The 27,563-nt window shown below is 46.1% G+C and overlaps 1 protein-coding gene across 1 annotated transcript in view; it reads left to right on the forward strand.

Annotated features, from left to right (window-relative positions):
• Kif5c (kinesin family member 5C) overlaps positions 1–27,563 on the forward strand; it is a 153,463-nt gene that overhangs the window by 43,704 nt on the left and 82,196 nt on the right. Inside the window, exons 2-7 of the mRNA XM_041631405.1 lie at positions 4,808–4,898; positions 14,942–15,015; positions 20,861–20,965; positions 24,993–25,041; positions 25,305–25,360; positions 26,115–26,202. Coding sequence (XP_041487339.1) covers positions 4,808–4,898; positions 14,942–15,015; positions 20,861–20,965; positions 24,993–25,041; positions 25,305–25,360; positions 26,115–26,202 — 463 coding nt within the window. The remainder of the gene's footprint in view (positions 1–4,807; positions 4,899–14,941; positions 15,016–20,860; positions 20,966–24,992; positions 25,042–25,304; positions 25,361–26,114; positions 26,203–27,563) is intronic.

Consider the following 27,563-nt stretch of genomic DNA (forward strand, 5'->3'; position numbering starts at 1 on the left):
TTCTTACTTGAGTTCCTTGCAGGCAGCGGAACAGGTGTTGGGTAACAGGTCAGCTGTATTAATAGCAGGCCATATGGTTCACAGACATTTTGCTCCCAACAACTTGATAGGAATTCTGGTGGCACGATTTTTGTTTTTAATTTTAACTAGGGAAGTGTAAGGACCATCTGCTATTATTTTCTTGTCTGCAATCCTGGTAGGTCATTAGTTTTATTCTTCTGCTCCTGTGCAATTACACCGCCGTGCAGAGAGGCTTTGCGGCGGGGCTGGCAAGCTTCATTGTCAGTAGTAAGGAGTGCAGAGAGTGTCATCCAGGTTCTTTTCATGAGGCTCAGTGGGTTTGCCTACCTGCTTAGGATCTGCAGCTTCCATTCCGGCTGGATAAATGCTTTCATTGCAATGGTTTCATTGGTTGGAAGAGGTCATACACTCCCTCATCGTGAAGCAAACCAAATCTCCAGTTAATTGTTATGCCAGTGTGGGTGGGGTTGCTTTAGTTAAAATCATGGAAGCCCTGAAGGATGAAGACTATGAGATATGAAGAATGTGTTGGTTTGTTTTTGTCAATTTCATACAAACTGGAGTGACCTGAGATGAGAGGACCTCAACTCAGAATATGCTGCCATCAGACTGGCCTGTGAGCACATCCTTGGAGCATTTTCTTGATTGATAATTGATGTCCAATCCACTCTGGACAGCTCTGTTCCTTGGCAGGTGATCCTGGGGTGTATAGAAAAGCAGACTCAGCAAGCCACAGGGAGCAAGCCAGTGAGCAGAGTTCCCGCATAGCCTCTGCTTCAGTTCCTGCCGACAGGTTACTGTTTGAGTGCCTGCCCTAGTTCCCCTTGATGAAGAACACTAACCTATAACATGTAAGAAAATATTTCTTCCCCCAGTTGCTTTTTATCATAGTGTTTTATTGCAACAACATAAAAGCAAATTAAGACAACGGTTCCTAAGTGGGTAGTCTGTCTAATGCCGGTTTGAATTAAGAGAATCCCAAGGGGGATGGAAGGTTAATAGCAAAGACACTGAGCAGGGAATGAACAGGGTGCAGGAGGTTCCGCTGGGCCTGCCACACTGCAGTGAGAAAGGAGAGTGCAGAGAGTCATGGGTACAGAGTCTAGTGTGTGTGTGGCAGAAGTCACAAATGGGGAAGTGATGCCATCTTAGGTTTGGGATACTCACCTTGCCCAATGATGGGGATGGATTATTAGGGAGGAAGAACAGCAGGGTGACTGGCTAGGGGGCCTGGGGTCTTCTTTGCCAGAGATTGATGGATAGAATTGCATGGTGTAGATACTAAGAAATGATAACTGTTGGGATGTATCCCAGATGGGAATCTCTGGTACACGCTGAGTCTTAGGTGTTGAGTGTATCTAGGTGATGCCTGGGATGCTCAGATATGGAGAGAATGATGATTCTCTTTTGGCTAGTGAAATTGGGATGGCTAGGCCTGGAGAGATGGCTCAGCAGCTAAGAGCACTTGGCTGCTCTTCCGGAGGTCCTGAGTTCAGGTCTCAGCAATCATGTGGTAGCTCACAACAATTAATAATGAGATCTGTTGCCCTCCTCTGGCCTGCACACAGTCATACAGGCTGAACAGTATAAATAATAAATAAATAAATCTTTAAAAAAGAAATAAAAAACGTTTGGGTGGCTAATGGTGCCCCAAGAGGTGAAATTCTCTAGTAGGTATATGAGCCTGAGTGTTGGATGAGGACTGAAGGCTGTAATAGTCATTTAAATTTCCTATAAGTCAGGAGCCCAACGAAGAGGCTCGCATCTAGGCCAGAACTCGACCATTCTAGTACACATACACATCAGGAAGAGATGCTAGCGGAGGACCCTGGCTCGGGTACTTAGAGATGCTAGCGGAGGACCCTGGCTCGGGTACTTAGAGATGCTAGCGAAGGACCCTGGCTCCGGTACTTAGAGGGGCTGGGGAAACCCAGGTGCTGGGGGGGACACCCGGAAGGAAAAGAGTTTTCCGAGGCTGGTGAATGGTAGTCTGACCCAGGCCCCAGTGCCAGTGGCTATACCTACACAGCAACGTTGCTTGAATGTTGTTCCGTAGCTGCAAAGAGCAGGGCAGATGGGGCTGTCGCCTGCCTACCGAATTCTCAGCCGTGGCAGCGCCAGAACCGTTAGAATCTTGTCTCCTTGGGATTCTGCGGAGGGATTTTTGTTTCTGTTTTGCTCCGAATTTATGAGCTATTCTTACTATTAAAACGTGGGGGGGAGGAAGAGGAGGGGCAATTGTATATACAGGTGGTACAAGTCAGTTCTCTGAAAATATTCAACAACAATGCTAATCTCCCGATCTCTTAATCATTTAAGGTTCATTAAAATAAACCACAAGCTTGAATGCATGAAGGACATGAAATGCTTACGTTCTAAACTAACGTGCTAGTTCTGGTGAGACGGGTCCTGGAATAAATTATTTGCAGAGTTCCCTCCTTCCTCAGTGTCAAGCCAGCTGGAAGATCTTGAAGATGGTTGCTTTGGGAGTTAACCTGAGATCATTTACAAGTGTCACGTTGGTCAATTGATGATTGATACCATTTTTAAAAGAGAGTGATGAATTCTTGCTTTCTCCCTCTCCTAAAGGAAAATACCCTGCCTTACAGCAAGCATTTACGCTTGCCGACAAAGCTGGCCACCCTACCATCCTGTGCTGTGCAGTGTCATCCACTAGGGCATGTTTCCTGCTGCACTGAATGCATGCTCTCTAAAACTGAAGCAGGATGTGCTGGGGGCGGCCCAGTCTACACTGCCATTCTCTCTAAATCTGGAGAAATAGTAAAAATCGTCTTAAGTTTCTAGAGGGCTCAATGGACGACTTCGGCAAATTCTGTAAATGTTTGCTTCCATTATTTTCAATGCACAGGACAGACCCCAGGGCCCTGGGCATGCTGGGTAAGAGCTCCCCCACTCAGCTCCACCCTCAGCCCTCTGTAAAGGTTTAGTTTTATGTTTTACTCTCTTGGTAGTGGATGTATATTTTAAAAAGTTTTTTTTAATCATTTTAAATTTTTTTCTGTGTACGTGTGTGTGGGTATGTGTACATTAGCTCTGATGACCAGGGAGACCGGAAGAGGGTCTTTGATCCCACCCAGGAGCTGGATTTTCAGGCAGTCATAAGCACCCGACACAGGTGCTGGGAACTGAACTTGGGTACCCTGTAGAGCAATACTCACTCTTAACCAAACTCAATCTCCAACCCCTGATAATTGGTTGAATTTGAAAGTGGATAAAGCTGGTAAGAAAGGCAAGGATTTTGGTAAGGAATATTTCTTGGTTAGCCCACCAAATACCTGGTTCATTAACCAGAACACAAAGCTGTGAAGAAAGCACAGGAAATTATTCCTTTCATGATTTTTATCAGAACGACTGCAGTTCTGCCTCAGACATAAAGCAAACCTTCTCCCTCTCCTCTTTTCTATGTTTTAAAAAATCTCTCCATTTTTCTAAGACCAGATTAGAAGTAGCTTGTTTACCTGGTTGACTCAATTCTGCTTTCAAAGACTAAAGCTCAAACGTAAGGCATAGAAGCGTAGGATGTCGTCCCCAGGTGCCTGGACCCGTGGTGATGAACGAGGAACCATCAAGCCCTTCTGATGCTTTGTGCTCACTTGTGTGTGGGTTGTGGGATGTAAAAGGCCTTGTTCTTTGAGCTCTGAAGAGCAGCTGTCTCCTCAAGGACTCGTAGGAGGTATGGCTTTTAGCCCTCCTTGCTCCTCTCTTGGGCTCTGTCCTCCTCTTCAGGGTTTGTGGATCAGGCTGTGAAAGGAGAGTTTCTCTTTGCCTGGGCACGGTTGGCAGAGGAAACTGCAGTTTGGACCTGCGTCCTCCCCACTTTCCCCAATGCTCAGCACTTTGTCTGACACTGAGACACTCATTCGTCATTACTGAACAGCGAGGGACAGGCAGCAGGGTCTAACTGGTGCTGTGGTAGAGCTCTTGCCTATCCCAACCCCCACCCCCAGAATGGAGGTTTCTTAGAATTTTACGTATGCTGCTGCCAACCAAACCCCTACCCAACCCTCCTCCCCCGAATGCCTCGTTTCATTGCATAGAAGGGCTCCTTTGTTTTAGAAGCCTCAATCCAGTTTAGGCATTGCTTCTGCATGGCAAGGGAACGGCATTGTGTGGGACAATAGCCGTGCTGTCTCTCCACTGAGAATGGCTTCTTAAATCTGATCGCATCGTCCCTGCAGAAAATACAACACAGGCGGGTTTTATTTGGTTACATATCTGGCCAGCCATACCCTTCATGACCGGCTTCTGATCTTCTTGTAGCCCCCACTGGCAACACCCCCTCATTTCTTGAATGTACCAGACCCTTTGCTGTCTGCTCATCCCACGCCTAGAATGTTCTTTCACGGCATCTTCCTGATGTGCACCTTTCTGAACTTTTCATGGTCCTCCAAATGAATACGTCTGTAGCCAAGCCGTCCTGCTAGCTCCGTCATCTCTGTCACCTTACTCCATCCCTGGGCACTTTGTGTTTTCCTGTGTCTGCATTCTGGCCTCTTAGCTATCAGCTCCTCTTAATGGGACAATTCACAAATCCAGGGAAGTGGCCCAGATTTAAGAATGTGTGCTTTCAGGCCCTTGACATCCACCATCCATGCGTGCAGCCTGCATGTGGCTCACGCTGTAAGGGTTCTGTGGTGAGGAAAGGGACGGCCTAGTAGAGTGGGTGGGTGATTTAGTTGCCTGTGGTCTAACTACTACTATTAGTGCTTTTTAGACCTAAACCCCTAATGTGTTTTCCCCACCCTTTTCTTTCATCTGCTTTCAGCAAGGGAAGCCGTATGTGTTTGACAGAGTGCTGCCGCCCAACACAACCCAAGAGCAGGTCTACAGTGCTTGTGCGAAACAGATTGTCAAAGGTAAGTGCCACTTTGTTTTCTCCTGGGCTCTCCACTCATGAAAACATTAAGTGACATTTGCAGCCTGGCAATCAGTGTGCCTCGACTGTAAGAAGGGGCCTGTTAATTGCAAACCCTAAATGGCTGCCTTGGCGCTGTGATGGCCGTCACATTACTCGGCCTCGGTGTTTGTTTTCCCTCGTTTCTTTTGCCTCCTCTTCAGTGGGGCTATTCTGTTCTCTAAGAGCGGAAGAGGCAAGGTAAGCTGTGATTGAAGCATTCCTGTCTTGATCTAAAGAGACCACAGATACGGTGCTCCCCTGGCTTTTGAAGGAAGAAGTGTGTGGCCCAGGGCTGTAGTTGTACATCGTTAGCTGTTTCTTTTATAATAACTGTGAGAATAGAGCCTTACAGGCGCAAGGCTGCTCTTGCCATCAAAGGATATTCTACAGCGTCACGAAGTCCGCTTATGGAGGTGGCCGTGGAGCTACTCGTGCGATACAGCATGCCTTAATCTCAACTTTGCCTAACCCACTTTCATCCATCCTACTGCATTCCCAACATTTGCTCCTCCAAACAGGTAGCCTCAGGCTTGCCTGTGTGTTTCAGAGATCAGTCCCTTTCTGCTGTGACTGGCCTTGGCCCTAGAGGATTTGTGTCAAAATAGCAGCAGGGCGATAAAGCAATTTTCACGTTGCTCTCTCTTACCCTTTCAAAGCAGGAGCAGGTTGGAGCACGCTGTGGCGGGGCCTGCCATCTGGACAGAGCTGAGGGACATGTATCGCCTGCTCCCTCGCCTTCAGATCGGAATGCCACAGCAGTTCTGTGCTCAGAGGTCCTGATAACGCCACCCACATAGGCGGCCATGGATTTAAAAGACCGAAGTGTTTGTTTTTTTTTTTGTTTTTTTTTTTTTTTTTCCTGCTTTAGATCGGTTGTTTTCAGGAGCTGAGCTGACTAACCTATTTGAAATTCATGAAATTCAGTCCTGGTACATCTGTTAGATTAATTCTGACCCCAGACACCTGCGTGGGAGACTCCACGTCAGCATGCAATGTTCTTTGCTGAGATGGATGCTTATTCACATTCTTGTTGCAGACATCAATTAATTTTGAAGGTTTTCTCAGTGAGGTTATTTTAGACAACCGACAAGAGAAGGTATGCCAGATTTGAGCTGTTTTGAATGAACGGTCCTGGCCTACCGGCACAGCTAGTTCTTGTCCTTTTCCTCCTTTGCCTCTCTCTGAGTGTTTTCTCTGGTTTTGAGGTATGTCTTCCTTGGCTGGCTCCTACTCAGGCCCGCCTCCCCCACCCCCACCCCCACCCCCGTGATTGAGCTGCGCATAGTTTTTATTATTATTATTATTATAGTGAGATTAATCACACGTGCCAGAATTTCCATCCCTTTCTCCCCCTAATTTCATTATTGGAAGCAAATAGCATTTACCACATGCTGTGCTAAGCATGAAGGCCGTTTAAATACATCCAGCTACCTCTGTGCCAACGTCATTAGAAATGGATGCACTCCATTAGAAAAGAAGGAACCAACCCTGTGATTAACAAGCAGTGGTAATCGTCTTTGGGTTTTTATGCACTAGTGTGTATTCTTTCGATGTTTGGATTTTTTCTTAGTCTAAGATGTCAGAAATAGACAGTCTCATCCCCATTAATGTGTACGCTTTTTGTGTTTTTTTTTTTTCTGTATCCGCTAAAAGCTAAATTGAAAAGAAATGGTCTCTGTGAAGATAGGGTCTAACCCTCGGTAACTGACTATATAGACGGTGATCTACGAAGAAACCATTTAGAAGAAGGGGGCCCAGCATAGGCACTTGTGGCCCTAATGTGGGCATACTTATTTGGTAACAATGAAGAATACCTTATTCTCCCTTATAAAGAAATTGTTAGGCAGACAAAGGCCTGATTGCACATTTGTTAAACCTTTAAAAAATAGACTATCTTTAACCAATTTTTTTCATATGTGTAAAAATACATCGTGAGCCGGGCGGTGGTGGCGCACGCCTTTAATCCCAGCACTTGGGAGGCAGAGGCAGGCAGATCTCTGTGAGTTTGAGACCAGCCTGGTCTACAAGAGCTAGTTCCAGGACAGGCTCCAAAACCACAGGGAAACCCTGTCTCGAAAAACCAAAAAAAAAAAAAAAAAAAAAAAAAAAGTTTCAATAAAATAGTAAATAGCATTTTTTTAAAAAAAAAATATTTTTTTTTTTCGTGATTATTTGGACCCCTAACTCCTTGCTTCTACTCTCCCGAGGAACCTTCACCTCGACTCCTCCCTCCCAGTGTTCCAGGAATCCCTAACTCATCTCTTCCTCCCATCTACCCCACGTACCTCCAACATGTCTCCCTCACTACTTCCTGTCCTTTCTCCCACCCCCGTTTCTCTGGACACTGAGTCCAGTTGGTGATGCTTGTTGGAATGTTGACTCATTTTCTAACTTCAGTGCATTTAAAGGTGTGATGGCCATGCCATGTTCTAAAGACAGCGTGTCACCCCTTTTTCTGCCCCTCCACAATGTTTTCTGAGCCCTGGGGGCTGTGGGGCTTAGATATGTATTGAAGGCTGAGCACTTCCTAGCAGAAACACTTATTCTCAGTACTTTAATCAGCTATGAATCTCTACTTTAGCTGTGACTGCTGCAGAGAGAAGCCAGGACTGAGGGTCAGCACCATCGATGGGTCTGGGCATAGATATTTATGAGGCAGTTTGACTGTATGACCCTTGAGCAGAACAACAATAGTATGTTAGGACCTGTGACCTCCTGAGCTATGAGCAAAGCCAGGTTTAAAGTATCAGGCCTAAATTCCTTCCTGTGCAGTAGGCCTCAAATCCAAGCCCAAACCAGTTGGTTGCTCTTATAATTTTGGTGCCACTATTGCACCAGGGGGTGAGCCTGCCTGGCAGGTTGGTATTGTTGCATGGAGGTTGGCTGCAGGCATACCGTTGATAGCGTCTCTCCCCTGGTGGCCGGCAGAGCACCTTCTGGTACTATGAAGCCAGCAAGCAGGGAGGAAGCTTCCAGGTCAGTTCCGGATGATTTCTCTATGTTGTTCAACCGATGCGCTGGTGTTTTCAGCAATAAGGTCTTATCGTCTAGTTGTATTGCATAACCAAGAGCAATGTCAAAACTGTATTGTTTCAGGGGCCTCTTGGGCCTCCCTGACCAAAACCTTGCAGTGAGATATCCCATTCTTGGTACTGAGATTTCATTTAATAACTCACGTCCTCTAGAGGGATCGCTGTCCACTAATGTGAGGTCTCTGTGTGTGCGCGTGTGTGCATGTGTGTGTGTGTTTAATTTTTTTAAACAAAAAAAAATACTTAAAAAGTAGTTGGTTTCCATAGAGATTCTTTGCATATCCTTACTTTTGGTTAGTTCATCTTGCCGAGCTTCTCTCATTTCATTTCCTATCTCCATCTCTATTTAAAACCGTAAATCCCTGGATCCTCTGCCCTCATGTTTTCTTCCATCCACTCTTCCACTTAAGAGCAATTCACGACTCCTTTTCTTGGGCTGTTTCTGTCTTCCTGGGCTCTGCAGAGACCTAAATGAACTTTTAAAAGTAACCACCCAGACTATGGTGAAAGGAAGTGATTTTCCTTCCTGTGGCATCAAGTTAAAGCGTAAATATACTAGCAAGACCTTCTTGGAGTAGATAACAGAGCATAGCTGGGTTATGTCTTGTCTTAAGAGCCCTACCTAAGTTACGGTTGGGACAGCGTACACAGCAGACATCTTCTCTAGAGCCTGAGATGTGAATCAAATGATTCTGAAGATCGTCATAGTCCCCTGATTTATGATGCTGTCATGGACTGGTCACCTCTTAGTCTGTCTACACTCTGAATGACTTTGAGGACCTTTGTGCAATGGCAGAGCCCTGGCGTTTCCCATGCTCCCATCTTTAGTGTGGTTTTCAAAGTGCTGACTGAAAGGCACATTGGCATGTGGATGTCTCCATTTCTGTGGGAAGACTTTGTAAGGTTGGTGACTATCATCGCTGTCAATTAGGCTGCAGGTGTCTAGGCATTAAATGCTGTAGTTACTGGATATTATTGTTGAGGTCCTGCCAACTGTATCGTAGGCCAGCAGAAGCTGCTCTGGGCACTTGTCTTCCAAATAAACTAAATATGGACTGTCCAACTGCTAGAGAAGGTGGTTTTTCATTTTCCAGTTTTGATTTCTTTAAACTATCGTTATTTATTTATACAGGTAACATTAAGTGCTTACTATGTGATAAGCACTGCCAGGGCCTGGGGGTCACTGGAACATAAAAGACTGTCTGCTAAGAGCTGTCAGTATAGAGGAAGAGGCAAATGCATGCATCATCTTCTTGCACGTTATACAAGCATTTATGTAGGTTGTGGTGGTGTGTGCACAATGCTTGGACAACACAGAGGAGTGCCACTCTGTGCTGATTTTGCTGAGTGTGGAGACTTAAAGAAACCTTCTTGGAAATGCTGGGCCCTGAGGACTGTAGGTTATAGTGGAGCTGTAGTAGCAGAGCGAACTGCAAGAGCATAAAGATACAATCGGTGTGGCGCGTTTGGGTAGTTCAGAGGGCGTGGCTTAAGATGTTGAGTACGTGATGGGAAGTGAGGTTGCAAAAACCAGTCCAGATCTTCTGGTGGACATGCTGGACTTTATCCTGTGGGCAGTGAGGGCAGACTGGAAAGCTTTAAGCTTAGGAAGATATACTCAGATCTATTTCATTATTCTATATGACTCCTAAAGAATTGTTTAGCTCTGTATTGTTGGTTCTTAATCACCTTCCATGTTGCATCTGAAAGCTTAAGTTTATGAAGTGTGAACATTACTATTCCTACCATATTAGAATGGAATTTGATGCTCAGAGATTGAAGCACTTTGGCCAAAGCTAGAAGAACACGTGGGTCTCGGTTTGCGACTGACTGTGTTTTGAGTTCCTTTCTGATGGGTCCACAATGAACATTTAAACACACACGAGCATCAAGTAATTGTTTTATGAGTTGTTCCTTTTCAATCAGGCCATATGGACTTATTAACCAACAGTCCAAAATGACAGGGATAGGAACGGGTGTGGGAGGACAATAGAGGAGAAAGAATAGCCATTGTGGTCCCACAGCCTTGTGCTGGCCAACCCTAGGGTGCGTTTCCATTCCAAAATGCAGTGCGCCTTTGCTTTGGAATGATGTCCTTCAGACAGAGCGTCACCAGGGGGTGGAAATGGCCATTCCCCTCGACAGAGACTAAAGCAAATGTGTTTCTCAGGCCCAGGACTGTCTGCCATTTATTGCAATGAAGGTGTCTTTTGTGGTCACTCGTGTATGATTGTCACTCTATAGTCATGGCCAGCTTGAGTTGTTTGGTTGGCTGATAAGAGTCTTAGAATCCCAAACCAGGCAACCTTCACCTGTGGCCAGAAACTGTAGTGCCCCTGGAACACCTCCATTTCACCTGGGTGTCTAGCAGGATAGGCAGAGCCTCTTAGGGAACACTGATATGTCAGTGTGATGAGCTGTCCCCAGGTTCTTACTTAACAAAGGACTCGGTCTGCCCCAGCCATCCCTGCTCAGACATGAGCAGAACCGAGGACGCATGCTTGGGCTTCTAACATCTGCAACTGGGGCTTGCCAGTGTTTTTGTATAGCGGTCCTCTCTTCTCTTTGTGAAATAAGATGGCCCTGGTCACCTGCAGCAGAAGCTTCTCGGTTTGCCTGGTTGTTGGATGGACACACGCTGGTCTGTGAGGTGTGGGGCTCCATGGCGTGAGTTGAGATCATACTATGCCAGAAACCATCACAAAGGAAGGTTCTGTCTGGAAGAGCACTGTCTGGGTTTGGAAATAGCCATTCTGCTCAACAGAAGCTAAGACAAGTGTGTTTCTCAGGCCCTGGAACTGCCTGCCTTTTACTGCGATGGAAGTATCTCTTTGTGGGCCTTCTGGTTGGGAGTTACGGTGTGGCCGTGGCGGTGGCATGTGGTTCTGCAGAGAGCCCAGCACAAGCCAGGGTTGGAGTCTTCCCTCAGCAGATTCTGGGCTGGCACTTCTTCCAGACCCAAACTGCGTTGTTCACCCATGCCTTTCTCTTGCCTGAACCCTCCACTAAATGTAAAACACAGATTGAATAAACAAACACATCCTCTCAAACCTGAGACAGCCCTAGGTTTAAAGGACCCTATCTTTTAAAATTATCTTTGAATTCAGAATTGAGTCGATAGAGGGCAACATCAATTGCACTCAATTCTGTTCCGGGAGATTCTCTCCAAGAACGTATTAGCTGTAAGATGATTCCCGGTACTTTAAAGGCCAATCAGAGTTTGTTTTGGTGGGTTTATATGTTCTCTATTTAAAAAATAAGAAGGTAGTTATGCTCAGTGTTTTCATAGTACAGAGAATGGATTTTCTCCGAGTTCAGTCTTACGTGCCTCTCAGCACCTCGACCAGGGCTATTTGAGCATGTTCCTTTTTCCCTATGCTCTGTCACATTCTTATTAATAACGTCATGGGCCTTAATATAACTCCATTACAAAAGATGATTTTTGAAAAAAGGGAGATATATATATATATATATATATTCTTATGTATATAATATATAGTTAGATGCTCTTCTTTTTCCCCTTTTCTCCTTTTATTTATTCTTCTCTCATACATGTCCAGACTGCAGCCTCCCCTCCCTGCCCTCCTCCCAGACCTCCCTTCCCCCATCTCGCCCTCCCCTCCCACCTTGATCCACTCCTCCTCGATTTCCCTTCAGAAAAAGCAGGCCTCCAGGGATATCACCTGGATACAGCATACCCAGTGACAATAGGACTAGGCACAAGCCCTCATAGCAAGGCTGGACAAGGCAACCCAGTAGGAGGAAAAGGGTCCCGAGAGCAGGGGAAAGAGTCAGAGACACATCCCACTCCCACTGTTAGGAGACCCACAAACACCCTTAGCTATACAACCACAGCAAGAACGCAGAGGCCTGGGCCTCTGTGATTGTTGCCTCTGCAGTCTCTGTGATAGCTCAGGCTGTCCTCAAGCCCTCATGGAGCTAAGGGTGACCTTGAAGATCTGATCCTTTCGCTTCCGTATCATCAGAACCGGGGTGACAGGCCTGTGCCGTCACTCCTCAATTGCGGAACACTAGAGAAGTACTCTACCAATCTGTCCGAGACTTGATGCTGTCCTTTTGGACATAGGACCCTGACCGTAACCTCAGGAGAACAGGGAATAAAAAGAAACTATCTAGTTGGTAAAACTGTGTATTATGCTTGGTGAGGGTGGTCCAGGTGCCTCATGGAGATGCCAGCTTCCATCTCTCTTGTCAGAGGAGGAGCTGTGGGCTGGATTTAGGCTCTGAAGTCAGTATTTTTTAGGGTGTGACCAGTTGCTCAGATCCATTGCATTTTATTACTGCAGAGAGCCACATGTGAGGACAGGAGCTAGGTCGGGAGCCCAGTGGAATCGGGAGCCCTGCGTACACAGGAGGTAAAGTAAGAAAGGCCCAGGCCCGTCAGTGTGAGGAGAGGTGTGTAATTCTAATCAAGGAAGGTTTTCTGTTGAGAGCGCGTCAGTGCGTGGCATTCCACTTGCCTGTGGTTGTTTGTGTTATGAGTGTTGAATTTTAAAAGCCCAGCTGAAGGGTGGAGCCCCTTTCTTCGGGTCCCTCAAAGGACATTTGTGGTGGTATAGAGGCACCCTGCCCTGGTGCTGTCTCCAGCCCCGAGGAATCTTTTCTCTGAGAGCTGACATTTTCATGGAAACTGAAGCTTAAAGCTCCAACCCTAACACTGGCTTCTTCAGTGATATATATATTTTTTTTTTGGCTTCCTGTTGTTACCAAGGAAACCACTCTCATAAACTATTTCCTGAAGACTGATGTGAGTGAGCATTCCCCACCCCCAGCTTGATGCAAACTCTTTTTTTTTTTTTTTAAAGCGTTTGATTGATTCTTTGAGGATTTTGTATCATGCAGCCCCAATCCTGGTCATCTTCCCAGACCCTCGATTCCACACTCTGCCCTTGCCACCTTCCCCACAACACAAAATTTAAGGGTAAAATCAAAACCAAACACCCCTCCAAAACAAAGCAAAACAAATGAACAAAAAAGCAAATATAAAAAAAAAATTGGCATAGAAGTTATTACTGCAGAGAGCCACATGTGAGGACAGGAGCTAGGTCGGGAGCCCAGTGGAATCGGGAGCCCTGCGTACACAGGAGGTAAAGTAAGAAAGGCCCAGGCCCGTCAGTGTGAGGAGAGGTGTGTAATTCTAATCAAGGAAGGTTTTCTGTTGAGAGCGCGTCAGTGCGTGGCATTCCACTTGCCTGTGGTTGTTTGTGTTATGAGTGTTGAATTTTAAAAGCCCAGCTGAAGGGTGGAGCCCCTTTCTTCGGGTCCCTCAAAGGACATTTGTGGTGGTATAGAGGCACCCTGCCCTGGTGCTGTCTCCAGCCCCGAGGAATCACTGTTACCCAGTGAGTCACACAGTATATCTGTCCTTAAGTTCATATATCTTCACTTGTAAGTGTTCGTTGCCACAAGTCTGGTTCGAGGCCTCTGGCTTCTGCTACCCCCTTGCTACCCCCTCTCTGGGACGCCTCTTGGATACCATCCTATTATTGCACTGGGTCGTAGAGATCCTGTAGCTTTGGATCTGTAGGTTCGGCCCCTTCACGTGCTCTAGCAGTTCATGGATGATTTCACAGATGAGGTGGGTGCTGAGGTGGGCTGCCTTGTAGTCCTAGTTCTGGGCCTGGGTGGTAGCTGGGTTCATCAGCCTGCCCGCTTTCCCTCTTCGTCACCCCCCTCAGGTGATCTCTCCAGTGCTGCCTTGGCTACCTCACCCAGTGATGGAAACTCTTAAAGGCTGCTAGGATTTTCTTTTTAATCTTATTTTTTGTTTCCTGTTTTTAACTCCCTGAAGGAAAATCCTTTCTTCTCTCATCCTAAATTATATAGACTAACAATCTCAGATTAGTAAAATATGTATGCTTTAAGAAAAAAAAACCTAGCAACCAAACCAAACAAACAAAAACAAATAAAGCAAACATAATAAAATTTAGAGAGGGGACCATCCATCTCTGAAAGAGGTAGAGTTGACGGGCTGGCACACCTTTCTCACATGGTCCCAAGTAGCATCCTGTATATAGGGCACCCCTCCTCGCCCTCACCATCAACCACACTAGCATCCTCTGTGCAGGGCACCCCTCCTTGCCCTCACCGTCAGCTACACTAAGAATTGCTCCCTTGGTGCAGAATGGTGGGTCAAGGATATTAATTATGCATTGTTTTCCGTTCCACGAGGGCTGTATAGATGAGGGGAAGGCAGGAGGGAATATGTTTTAATCACCTCTGCTGCTTGGAGAGAATTCCCTCAGATGATCTTCAGCTCTGCAACACGAAGCAGCCCCCACCTGCTTGCCTCCTCTCAGCCCTGTGTGAAACGGAAGCCGGCCTGCCATGCTTGTGGGCTTTCACAGTGTGCTTATTGTGTGATTAAGAGGAATTCCTGATGTCGGTGGACCCAGGCCATCCTGCTAGCAAGACAGTGGGAACACAGGCTCTAAATCAGGCCTGCTGGTTTCCAGGCTGATTGGCTTGTCTGTGGGGTTCCGTTGGCAGTGTGGTTGGTGCCTCTCCTTTCTCTGGCTCTGGTCTGTGTGGATGGGGCTCCAGTGGGATCTTCTTGGGAAGCGACTCCAAGGATCCAGATTTAAGCTGACCCAGACCAAACCTTCAGACAAGATGGTCTTTTCTACTCTCCAGAAGCCGAAAGCCTGCTTGTTTCTTCTCCTCAATGGTCTCACGAGACCGACATATAGACGAAAGCTTCGAGTAGCTAAAAACGGTTCTACCCCTTCAGTCAGACAATCTGTAGAAATGCGAGTCCCTTTCTTGTTATCTGTGGGACAACAGACTCATTTCTGTTCTTATTTCACAATCGTACTTAAAAAGCACATGCAGTTGGCACATACTGTGTAAGAATGAGACAGGCCATTTGGAAACTGTAACTGACTCACGCAACCAGTACCAGTGTAGGATCAAAGTAACGAATTCATTTGAATCTATTTTATGTTCGCAGATGTCCTGGAGGGTTACAATGGGACAATTTTTGCATACGGGCAGACTTCATCAGGAAAAACCCATACCATGGAGGTAAGTTTGCCCTTTCAGTACCTGAGAGGCCGCCGGTGCTTTCGGCAAAGCTGGAGATGCATGTGACAGCAGAGATGAGTATGTTGGGGAGTTTTAAAGCAGCACTGAGTATCCAGGGCAGATGGTGGCACAGGCCTTTAATCTCAGTCCTCGGGAGGGAGAGGCAGGTGGGTCTCTGTGAGTTCAAGGCCAGCCTGGTCTACAAGGCGAGTTCCAGGATAGCCAGGGTTGTTACACAGAGAAACTTTGCCCACATTCAGCATGAATGTGAACTGGTTTGTACCTTCTGATGTGAGCTGGTATGTACCTGCTTCTGAAAGGTGCACCCCAGGCCTGTGCAAGCACTGAAAGAGGTGGCCCTGCTCATGCTTTGACTGTGTAGCTTGCTGGCTTCAGGCTGTCTCCCAAACGGGGACCCTTTATTGCCTCCTTTCCTGGTTTTTGCTGGTTTTTGCTTGGGATTCCTGAAGGCCTTTGGTGCTGGCTAATCTATCCAAAGGCTAGGCCCCCCTTGATGGTGAGGAGAGGCGAGGATGGTTATCCTATGACATAGCACTGAGCACATTTGGGGAATTCAGCTTACAAATAGCAGGGCAGGATGAATCTTTTATCCTTCAAGCTAAGGTTTTTTTCCTTTCTGACTCCCTCCTGGGAGCAGCAGTGAGGCGGCTGTTGCAGAATAGGTTCGGCGCATGAATCATTCCTATTGAAGAGGAGATTTCAAAGGCACGAGGCTACAGGCTTCAGAGCTTGGATGTTCTGGGTGCTGAGTCGAGTGTAGGGAGGGGTGCTGGGGGAATCTTGTTTCTGTTGGGTTGACTTTCTTTTGCCCGTTTTGCAGAAGACAAAGTGGCCTGGAGACCGTGCAGATTAAAGAAGCATGAGGTTCATTTGCCGCCTCTTCTCCATCAGGACTGTTGCTCCAAACATGGGCTATGTTAGCTAGGTGTCTCCACACCTCATACCCCCTAGCAGTACATTCCAGAAGACCTGGGCTTAGTTTCTCCTCTCTCCAGTTTGCCTCTTTTAAGGGTCCCCAGGCCCTTGACCTTGCAGGCGCTGGCAAAGTTTAGTTGCTTATGGTTTCCAGCCCCGCCTTTTTTGAAGATGGAGGATGGGGCTAATGGAGTGGAAGAAGGAGAGAGCATGTTCTCAAAGGGAATCTTTTAATTTTTAGTTTTTTTTTGGAAAATTAGTAAGGTGTGTGTAACATGCGAGAAAAACCCTTTACTATTTTAAATCTTCAAGCTATTAAGGAATGCTTACTAGAGAGAATTCTAAGCTCTGGGATTAATTTATCATTGAGAAATATAAAGTATTTGCTAGATGTCAGAAACTTAAAAACTGTAAACATTAAGAGAGACTGTCCTACAAAGGGCGAGTCTGGAAGACAGTGACTGGGTGTAGGTGCTGGGAAGGGGGTGTGCCTGTCCTTCAGTGCTGGCGTGGGGACACTTTATAAAATGAGATTCTCTGGGGCCTTTGGTACCTTTGCAGTGTAAATTCAACTCGTCTGTCTTAAGCACACTCCTGGGGGACCTGAAGGGAACTGGATTCTACACTGTCATTTGAGTTCTCCAAATTCTGTCACCTCTGCGTATTTGTCAGTTGTCCTGAGTTACTTCTTTGTTGTGAGGTCCTCCTGCAGCTAGGAGGAGCTGGCTGAATCTCTTCCCTGTCACCCAGCACCCCTCCTCCCAGCACTGGACCCTGTTCTTCTGTAGGTGCTGGCAGACTGGGAAAGGTAGGGGGTCTGCTAAGCGGAGACCAGAGGAAAGAGGTCTCTGCAAGCTGCAGTCATAGACTGTAGGAAACAGAAATTCAGGACCCTGGAATGCAGTTAAAGAAGAAATGCTTGGCGGGGTTTGTGTCTCCTAAAAGGAGGAGTTCATAGACTCAGAAATTGCACACAGTGATCTTTCAGAGGCATTCAGGAGGGATGTTAGTTCCCTGAGGGAACCGACTGTCACATTTTGAAGCAGTTTTTCATTTTTTCTTAATCTCCCTATTTTGGATCTGGCATCCAGTGGTGTTGCTTTTATCTTCTGTTAAAGAGACCAACACACAATCCTCCATAAAATTGGAAAGATTAGCTTCTCATGATGCTGCATTTAAGGGGGATTTTCAGGTAAAAATAGAACCCACTGGCCAAGACTAGTCCTGAGGATGGTAGACCGCGTCACACAAGCACCATGGGCTTGTCAGGAGGATATGCAGGTTCCTAGAGAGAGTGTTGAGTGCTGGCTACAGACAGGCAGGGGGTGGGATCTGTCATTTCTTGGACTTTGTCTGATGCTAGGCGGGCTGTCACGTGGTGGTTCGTGGTGATGCCCTCAGTGGCCCTCTTGAGAGCGCCTGGGAGATGACTGGGGTCACCTTGCGGTTTTCCTTCTGTTCAGAGGGACATCTGGAGGCTAGAGGAATCATGTAGTCTTTCCGGCCACCTTGTACAGCAGCCTAATGATTCCTAACGAAATCAAGAGTGCACAGTGCTCACACATGGCAGGCCGCTTGCTTCTCATCTACAGTGTTTGAGGAAACGGTGGAAGCCAGCAAGGCTGCTGGCAGAGGACAAAGGGAGGCTTGTTGAGTGGCCAGCAGACTGTGTCTTTTTCCTCCTCTGTACCTGTTCCTGGAAGGCTACATTCAGCTGGAAAAGTGTCTGAAGAGCGTCATACAGAACACAGCTATAAAGTGCTCATCCTGTTTGCTCTCTTGGAGGAGCTACAGATAGGAGCTCACTTCTTTGTACTGTGCCTCCCTTCTCCCTGAGCCAGACTACACTTTGGCTGTCTGTGACAGGGCTTGCTTGTTCTCAGTTCCTGGTTTTGCTGCTGCCAGCCCACCCCTGCTGCCCACAGCCTCTGTTCAGCCTAGATTTCAAACATCCCACACATCTATACATCCCATACATCCCATACATCTCCCAGGGAAGCCATCTCTTGTACCTCAGCTGTAAGGGCCTTCACGCTCACTGAATTCACCTCTGTTTATAGCCTGATGACCGCGTTGTGTCTGTGCATGTATATTTCATCTGGAAGCAGTTAACTTGGAAACAGTAAGCTCTTTATATACACACAGACACAGACTCAGACACTCCATATATATTATGCATACTCTTTCCATATATGTCACACACGGGCATTCTACATGCAGCACACACATCTTCCACACATATATAATAAAAACACAGACCCAACACACTTATGCACTGGCACTCCATATATACATACATATATACATACGCTACACACACATTCCATATTTGCCACACAGAAAACATATACCATACAGATATCCTTCACATATATGCATCACAAACATATACATTATACCTCCCATATATATACATGAGTGAACAAAATTTATGCCCTGACAATGTTGAAGCACGCATGGGCAGCCCGTATATGGCGGTTCTGTTGAACTTGTCTATATTGGGTTTCATGGTCTAAGTTGATGAGGACAACTGACCAGGTCTCTTTCTTAAAAGGGCACCAGACCTCATTCCAGACAGTTGTGAGCTGCCATGTGGTTGCTGGGAATTGAACTCAGAACCTTTGGAGGAACAGGCAGTGCTCTTAACCACTGAGCCATCTCCACACACATGTTATAAATTTCTCTTCACACTGCCACATAACAAATAGACACATATCTCATGTCCATCACGCATTCCCATATATCACACATGTATTCCACAAGCACAGTCTCAACTCGCCATATAATATTAATATCATACACACACTCTCCCTGCCCTGGGAGGGAGGCTAATTTTAAGTCAGGTATCAATAAAAGATGGTCTGTTGGGAGAGAACGACCTAGGAAAACACATTTGCGTCAATTATAAATGACTTTTAGATTACCAGTTTCTCTTCTCTGGTTGGTGGAGCACTAAGAAGAAGCTAGAGGGTTATCATGGATTATTCAAGAGCCCTGGAGGTTTGAGTAGAAAAGACTTTTGATTGACTGAATGGGGCAGTGAACCTTAACGGGAAGAAAATCTGTCTTTTTATCATAGGAATCTTTTGCTAATAGTCTCTGCAGTGTCGAGACCATGGCCATGGTGTGTTTGGTTTGTGTTTGTGATGGACTACGTGATTTAAATGTGGTCAAGATTTTGAAAGCCTGAGTCTCAGTTCTGTGGTGCTGTTTTCCTACAATAACATGCTGTACTAGCCTGGAGTAGAACACTGTTCTAGGACTGCTGAGGTCACCGAGCCCCACCCCAGCTTAGAGAGAGCCTGTTGGGAGCTGCATATTAGAACGCTAACGTTTGCTTAGTCCTCATGACGGGAACACTTTATGGATTCTATTGAACTTAAACCCTGCACTAATTTTAAGCAGCAAGTACTTTGCCAAGTCTCCTAAGTTGTAAGCCAATTCTATTTTTAGTGTGTCTAGAACCAAACTAAAACACAATGTAAATACATCATCTGACTTATTGTTCTTGATAGTTGAGGGCAGCATGCCAGGATAGCCAGAGAGGAGAGTAGCCTAGCAGGTCTGAATTCTGTACCCACATTGCTTTTTAATAGAGTAGAAAGTCAGCAGATGATGTGCCAAGAAATTATGACACCAAGCCTTTAATGCCTCTGATCTCATGGGCTCTTGCTTTTGCAAACTCAAATGTTGACTTAGAAGACCCTGATGAGGGCGTTGTATGATGAAGACTGAAGGAAAAGCGGCTTCATAAGTTGGCCTCCCAGCACTAGGCAGCTCTGCCCCAGGTGGCTGGGTCTAATTAGTAAAGGTTGTTGGGCATCCCCCAGGACTGAGGAGAAAACTGGTTTTGTGTTGTTCCTAGAGGTTTATAACTCCCAAAGAGTCTCAAAAACTTCTTTAGGTGTTCAGTCGCTGCAGGCTGTGTCCATGGACAGGTAGATTGTGTCCATGGACATGTGGGAGAGGACTTGAGTATTCAAGAGAAGATTCTGTGGAGCTGTGTTCCGTGAGGTCACACCAAAACCATGGCTTTAAACCCTTCAGGATCCCTTTGGTAGGAATTGCAGGCTATTGTCTCTCCCACTCCCTCTCCGCATTCCTGTTAATAGGGAGTGGCCCCAGGGCTCCCCACATCCCCAGCCATTGTGGCATCTTTTAAGAGTCGTCATAGGTGGAAAAAGAAATTTTGGACATTAAAAGTGGATTTAGTAATGTTCAAAGAGAGTATTTATCCCTCTATCCTTCTACCTGCAAGGTAAAATGAATAAAAGTGGTTAAAAAAAACTAATTCAGGCTGAGAATTATAGATTTCAAAAAGAAATCGATGGAATGAATTTTCTTGGCTGGCTCGAAAAATAATCCTGAAGAAGATACTTTGAGAGTGAAGATTTTAGAAATTTTTGAACAATGATTAATTATCCTTTCTTTTCTCACGGTGATTTTATTCAGGATTAGTTTACCTGGGCGTGGTAGTTCTGACCAATTTGTAAATATTACAAGTTAAGCTAAAGCAAGCCCATTCCCTCTCCCATTCACCCTCTCATTGCCTGTGTGCCTTTAGATTTGCAAGGGTGGGCTGGGCTGACACGCACAGCCAGGACAGCCCTCTGCTGGATACAAAGGGGAACACATTGTGTACTCAGGTGGATTCCCCAGGGAGCCGACAGCCTATGTGTGGGTGCTTCCTGTTTTGTAGCTAGTACTAATGCCTGTTTTAAGCCCTTCTTACTAATCATTCTACAAACTTCTGTTTGTTGTACAGCACCCAAGCAAAACATGACCCACAAAATCAACTTGGATTTTTACAGCTGAAACAACATTATTTGAGAAATGAAGACTCCTGTTCCTCTCCCATGTATCTCCCAACACTCTTTTGACTGCTGGTGTTTGTATCTTTCACTCACAGGGGAAGTTGCATGATCCTCAACTGATGGGTATCATACCGAGGATCGCACATGATATTTTTGATCATATCTATTCCATGGATGAGAACCTGGAGTTTCACATCAAGGTAAGCGCTTTTCACTAAGAACAAGACAGGACTCCAGGTCCTAAGTCACGTTTCTCAGTCTTCTTCCTTTCAAATAGACATGAAAGATGGTCTCTTTTAATTCAAGTATCTTTCTGTGGGAAGCTGACCCTACCTGTACCGTTAATGACTTGGGTCAGTACCAAGCTTTTGGAATGGTTTGCTTGAAGTAGCAACATAAGGAAGGCATGAGCTCCCTCCAGGAGGGAATCATCTTTCTCATCACCTGGGCTCTCCCCATGACCCTATGAATGTCTGAAAATAGGCCAGGAATATGTCTCTGTGTGGGCTAGGACACCATTCCCCAATATGAAGTGCATGGAACTCAATCCCTTGTGTTTCCAATTGGGGAGCTGGCAGAGAAAAGTATATGGCCAAAGAAACTCAAAAAATACCTTGTTGACCAGTGCTCAACTTAGGACAAGTTCACGAGCTGTCTTGAATCGTGTGTCTCTCAAAGGGAATGCGCACTCCCCACCCGACTCATAAGGTAGAGACTATGTGATCAGGGCATTCCAACCTGGGTTTCCCTTTCTTTTTAAAATTTTAAAAAAAAAATGAGATGTAGTTCAGATGGCATAAAAATAATCCTTTATAAACATAATTTTGTGGAATTTAGTATATTCCCCAAACTGTACACCGATCATCCTTATCTAAAACTTTAATATTTCCTCTACCCCTGAAACAAACTGTACCTTCTATCCCTTCTCTTCAACACTTTCATTTGCCTCTTTCCTTTTGCTTGGGAGGCTCTTGGGCAGCGTGGCAGCCCCTTGTCGAACGTTTTCCAAGTCTGCATTCTCCCAGGAAGGCGGCCCAACCTAGAGCAATCCCTGCCCTGCTTTTGTGTGCCCAGATACACACGGTGTCTCGGTCTCCATTTGTGTGACCAGGGCAGGGAAGGGAGATTGTTCTAAGGAGGCTTAGAGCTGAGTGGATTGCGCGGTCCTGAAAGCTTGAACATCAGTCCGCACGACCACCCAGTGGGTTAGTCACGAGGAAGCTGAAGCTCAAACCCAGACAGAGGATCTAAATAAACCCTGGCACCAAACTGATACTCAGCACCTATTTCATTGTATGGAAGTTTTTTTCTGGCCTGCTGAGGTGGCTCAGTGGATAACGCATTTGCTGCCAAGCCTGACAGCCTAAGTTGAATCCCTGAGCTCCACGGGGTGGAAGAGAACTGACTCCCCCCAGGTCATTCTCCAAACGCTCCCCAGGGTTCACGTGCCCCAGGGCCCGGCCCTTTCCACCCCCACACAAAATAAACAAACGCGTGCAGTAATCAAACACTTTCCACCTCTCCCCTTATTTATTTCTACAACAAATTGTTCCCGAATTTACATTCCAAAAGGCCACTGCTGGCTGTTTGCCCAATTATGAATTACATTCCGCACGTCACGTGTGCGCGTGCGCTGGTGAAAGCTTGCTTCTACCGCTAGCAGGCTTCCTCATCTGAGGCTACAGCCCTTTGATGGGCTCAAGATTTAGAGGCTTAGTGCCTCTTTAAGGCTGTTTACGCCGACACCCTTTACACGACTGCAGAGGTCTTAAGTGATAATCCTGAATAAGATGTTAAACCAATTACCGCCCTGGAACTAGTGTCTTGTATCAGAATCTTATTACAATTGAAGAGCGGGTGCTGGCTTGAAATGTTGGGGGAGGGGAAGAATAGTTCCTCCGTCTCGAGAGTGAAATCTCACCGTGCAGGTTCCCATTGTGCATTTCGTGGTTGAGCTTGCTTTCCTATTAATAAGAATTGGCAGTGGATAACTTATTAGCTGTGCAGACTCTGCGCTCTGAACTTACATGCTAACAGGCTAAACCAAAAGAGGCCCGATTAAGGCAGGATTGAAAATCTGCTCCTTAAGGCATCCCACAAAGGTTTTGAATGTTATTTCTGATCGTGCTGTTGTTCATCACCAAGCAGTGCCTATTGGTGTTCCTTCTGTCTGGTCTCACAAGGCATTTGAAATAACAAAATAAAATTTGACGTCTCACAAAAGCAGAAATTAACAATCAGAATTTGATTTTAACTTGTATTCAATATGAATAGGAATTTAATTGCCAGACTTGGCAGTACATGGTTTTTTTTTTTAGATGTAATTAATTTTTTTCTGTAATTTGTCGAAGTAAAATTACGTGCTTAGGATCTCCAAAGTTGAGGGAGACTATAATCAAAATGCATTGTATGAAGGTATAAAAAATATTAAATTAAAAAAAAATTCAGAGGTAGTGGGAAATTGTAGGGGCAGTAGGGCAATCAGGAACTTGAATAGGTTGGCACCAGAATGGGGTGCCAAGGAGGCCTGGTTAGAGATGACTACACTGGGCTTTGAGGACTGGACTCTGGGGAATGAGGCAAGATTAGAGAGAACAGTTAGGGCTGGCTTCGCTCAGACGTACAGTACAATTGTGCCTTACATGTGCAAGGCCCTGGGTTTAAGCCCCGAGAAAATCCTCTAGACAGCCAGAGCAAATTAACAAAAACAAAGAACTGGGAGGACAGGGCGGGGAGCCTTCTGCCTGTCAGGAGTGTCAGGAGAGAGGGGATGAGGAGTTGGGCAGATGAACAGGTAGGGATTATTAAGGTACAGGAATCCAGGAGCAGGCACCACAACACCAGCTGCTTCTTGTAGATTTCAAAGCAAGGATCTCAAAGATACCAGGAACTGTGAAGTGGGAGGTTCCAGATGGTGGTGGCACACAAGAGATAATGAACCAGGGCTGAGCTGGGAGAGACATTAGTGCCCGGGCCCAGGAGTTCCCCAAACTAGAGGTAGGGTTTGTCCAATCCTGAAGTTTCACCTGGCTAGGCAGTGCCCAGATTTCCAGTGGTCATAATCATGGCTGTCCTAACGATGGGATATATCCTGAGAACTGTGAGATAATTTTATCATTTTGTAAGCATCATAGATAACTTAAGTCAAACGAGGAATCTATGCTATCACTAGACAGTATGATTTATGGGACTGCTACCATAATACAGTTGCTTGTGTAATGTCAAGTACCCCATATCTATGTTTTTTTTTGTCCATTCTCTTATTTGTATTTCAAAGATGCTTATGAATTTGGGGGGGATGTTTATCTGGGAGGAAAGAGTCAGATAGAAACAGTGTGCAGAATCCAGGAGTTTTTTTTCCCACTAATGGCTTTATTTGCCATATCAGAAAATTGAGGCTATATGTACATTAAATTCCTCAGAACTCATTCTCAGTTTAAGAATTTTATTACTTCAGCTATCAGACAAATCACCTGGGAATTTAGAAGCCAATTTCTGGATTCTAGTATCTACGACATTGCTCTAGTACCATTGTGGTAGTTGTCAGGGCTCTCCCGTTCTGTATCGCTATTGATGTAGTTGGGTCCGGACTAAGGTTTGAGAATAATTATTTAGAAGGCTTCCTTTTCCTAAAAGGGTGCGATCCCCCCTTGTTTGTCTTTGGTTTTTGAGAAGGAGTATGGTTCATGACAGTCCTCTTGCTCAGCCCTCTGACCTTGGATGACAGGCATAAGCCACCACACCTGGCCAGTCGTCTTCGCTAAGCCACATTTGTCCCAACCCTTCAAAGACTCCCATCCTGGCTGCCTTCTGTTGCACTCTCCCAGGTGTCTTCTGGGCCCCTGGAGTCCTAAGCATCCTTAGTGTCTCCCTGCTTCCTTCACATTAACGTGGAAGCTGCGTTGCCCTGGGTCTGATGAGGTCGTGGCATCATGCCGTCGCTTGAGGTCTAGATGAACATCACTGGTTTAGGATGCTTTCTCTTGTGACTGTGACCACACATGGGCATCATTTGGTGTTCAGCTAAGGTGAAACTTAGGTCCTCTTGTAAGAAGCTGTCTAGCACTCGAGTGGAGTCCAGAGGAGCCAAAAGTGTGGAGCTCGAGAGTGGTCCATGTTTGACAGGTAGTCACAATGACCCGGCAGGAGGAGCGCATGAGTTTAGTAGTGATATTTTTGAAACGTGGTACGGTATTTCTATTCCAATTTCAATTTCTCTTTACCTAGGTTTCCTATTTTGAGATCTACTTGGACAAAATCAGGGACTTGCTTGACGGTAAGCTCCTCCTGAATGTGGCTGTGGTGTGTGCTCTATAATCGAAGCCCCGGGGTTGAGATGAGTTAGGGCACTTCTGCCCGGGCAGCTGATGAGAATTTAGAGAGATGTTTGCCTTCGGGCTCTGCGCTCTTCTCAGCTTGAACTTGCAAATTATGAAAGAAGACTTGCCTGTCTTCTTTAAGCATGGCTGTTCTTCCTGCAGTACAGGGTTTTAAATGTTCCTTTTCTTCTTTGCATGCCATCGGCTTTTGTCACGACAGTGTCTAAGACCAACTTGGCTGTCCACGAAGATAAAAACAGAGTCCCCTATGTAAAGGTATGAGAAGGGTTGGGGGTGATGCCGCTGACTTCTCTCTCGCCGGTGACTGTCCAAATAATTATTACATGAGCGCTATAAAGAGTACCCGAAAGGCATTGTTAACCCTGAGCCTTATCTATAATCTTGATCTGCTACAGAAATCAACATTCAGCTGCTTCATCTGTAGCTTTCCTATATGTAAATTATTTTTATTATGTTTTTGTGCTGGGATCTAATCCAGTGCTTCGTGTATAAGCTATGAGCTATTATACACAGCCTTCTTTAGGAATGCTATTTTCTAAATAGTATTATTTAGTATTGCTCATCTTAAAGAGGTTTGGGGGTTGAATGCAATGGTTTATGATTTGTACTTCATAGAAGTAGCATCCCGTGCACGCTGTTGATGTCTGAAATGGTAAAGAGGAAGTCCGTTCTCATTTCTTCTCCTCTCATAGATTTTTCTCTTTTTCTTTTCTGTCCCCTGAAAGTCTCACTGTAGGGTATGAACACAGCTTAAAAAGCATTTCCTCTAGCTTTATATCTCGGGGCCAGCTTTCTAGTTTCTAGTTTCCCGGGGCTAGCTAGCTCCTACTTCTCTTTAATGTAGAATCCAAGCCCCAGGCAAGGCGGAAACACAGTCGGCTGGCAGAGCACCTGTCCTGTTTATCTGTGCCTTTGGGGAAAAAAAGGAGGGAGGGGGGCAGCTGCTTTAAAATGCTGTTGTTTTTCAACTGTTGTACTGGCCCACCTGACCTACTTCTGACTCTTGCAGGGGTGCACGGAGAGGTTCGTGTCAAGTCCCGAGGAGGTCATGGATGTGATAGATGAGGGCAAAGCAAACCGACACGTGGCTGTGACGAGTAAGTGCGGTGGTGATGTTCGTGCTGTCACGTGGAATTCTGGTAGTTGCCCTCTGTGTGGGAAGGCCGGGTGAGGTACACGTGCTGTTTGCAGGGGAAGGCAGCAGAGAGCTTTGAGCAGACGGACCCCGGCCCGTGTACAGGGGGAGTGTGTGTAGTACTCCGAGGTCTTGAAGTGTTGGGCTCTGATAACAGGTTTAAAAAAAAAATCTGAGCTAATAAATTCGTGTCCAACTCAAGGAAAAACTACTGGGCTTCTTCCTCTGTAGACGGAGAATAAATGCAAAGGGGGAGTCAGAATAGAGGTGGCAGCTTCCAGGAAATCCCTGCAGCACAGGCTTACAGCAGACATGCTCGCAGAAGCTAACGTGCTGGGCAGCGCGCCTGTGCCTGTGTCACGTGTCCGGGAGCTGCACATGCGCATTGGAGCAGCCGCGGCTCTAGACTAGGGCTGTCCTTTCTAAAGGGATGTGGACCAAGAAGTATAAGTTCACACAGAGCTGAAAGAACTAAGAATTTCTAGTTTGGGGAAGTAAAATAAAATCAGGAGAGAATGTGGGCAGTGCAGTGCATCAATGTCCGCCTGGGTTCTGATGCTGAGGAAATGTGATGTCCTCCGAGGCTACGGAGGCAGGCTTGACAGCTGCCCCAGGTGAAGCCTGCTGCCGAGAAAGGGAGCGAAGTTACTGACCAGAAGAGATTCTAGCTGGGCGGTGGTGGCGCACACCTTTAATCCCAGCACTCGGGAGGCAGAGGCAAGTGAATCTCTGTGGGGTCGAGGCCAGCCTGGTCTACAAGAGCTAGTTCCAGGACAGGTTCCAACGCTACAGAGAAACTGTCTTGAAAAACCAAATGAGAAAGAGGGGGTGTGGGGGGGCTAGCTGTAGTAGAGGACTGATCTAGACTCTTCTAGCAGCTGGTGTAAGGCTTGTCCGTGGATAGACTGCAGGTCTGTGATCCAGAACTGAAATTCTTAGCCTCCCCTAGCTTGTCAGATGATGCTCATGGATGGGGCAGTTTTCAGAGCTGACCTAGGCTTGCATATAGTCTAGGAAAACACTGATTCTTTCTGATTCTGACTGAAACTTGCATGGACACAAGGAAACTTTCTCGCCGTTTCTTAAGCTGTCAGTCACGAATCATTTCCAGTGTGCCAGCACTGGCTAGTAGCTTCAGAGCTGAGGGTCTACGGCGTTTCTAGTGTTGCTAGCATTCCGTCAAGTTGTGAGTGCGTGTGTGCTCATGCGTGCCTGTGTATAGATGTCCATGTGGAAGTTAGAAGACAGCTTGAGGGAGTGGCTTGTCCCTGACATGTGGGCCCTGGAAATTGAACTCAGACATCAGACTTGACAGCAAGCATC

The sequence above is a fragment of the Microtus oregoni genome, unplaced genomic scaffold, assembly GCF_018167655.1.
Source record: "Microtus oregoni isolate MIOR12 unplaced genomic scaffold, Mior012 000037F_ref0000500, whole genome shotgun sequence".
NCBI lineage: Eukaryota > Metazoa > Chordata > Mammalia > Rodentia > Cricetidae > Microtus > Microtus oregoni.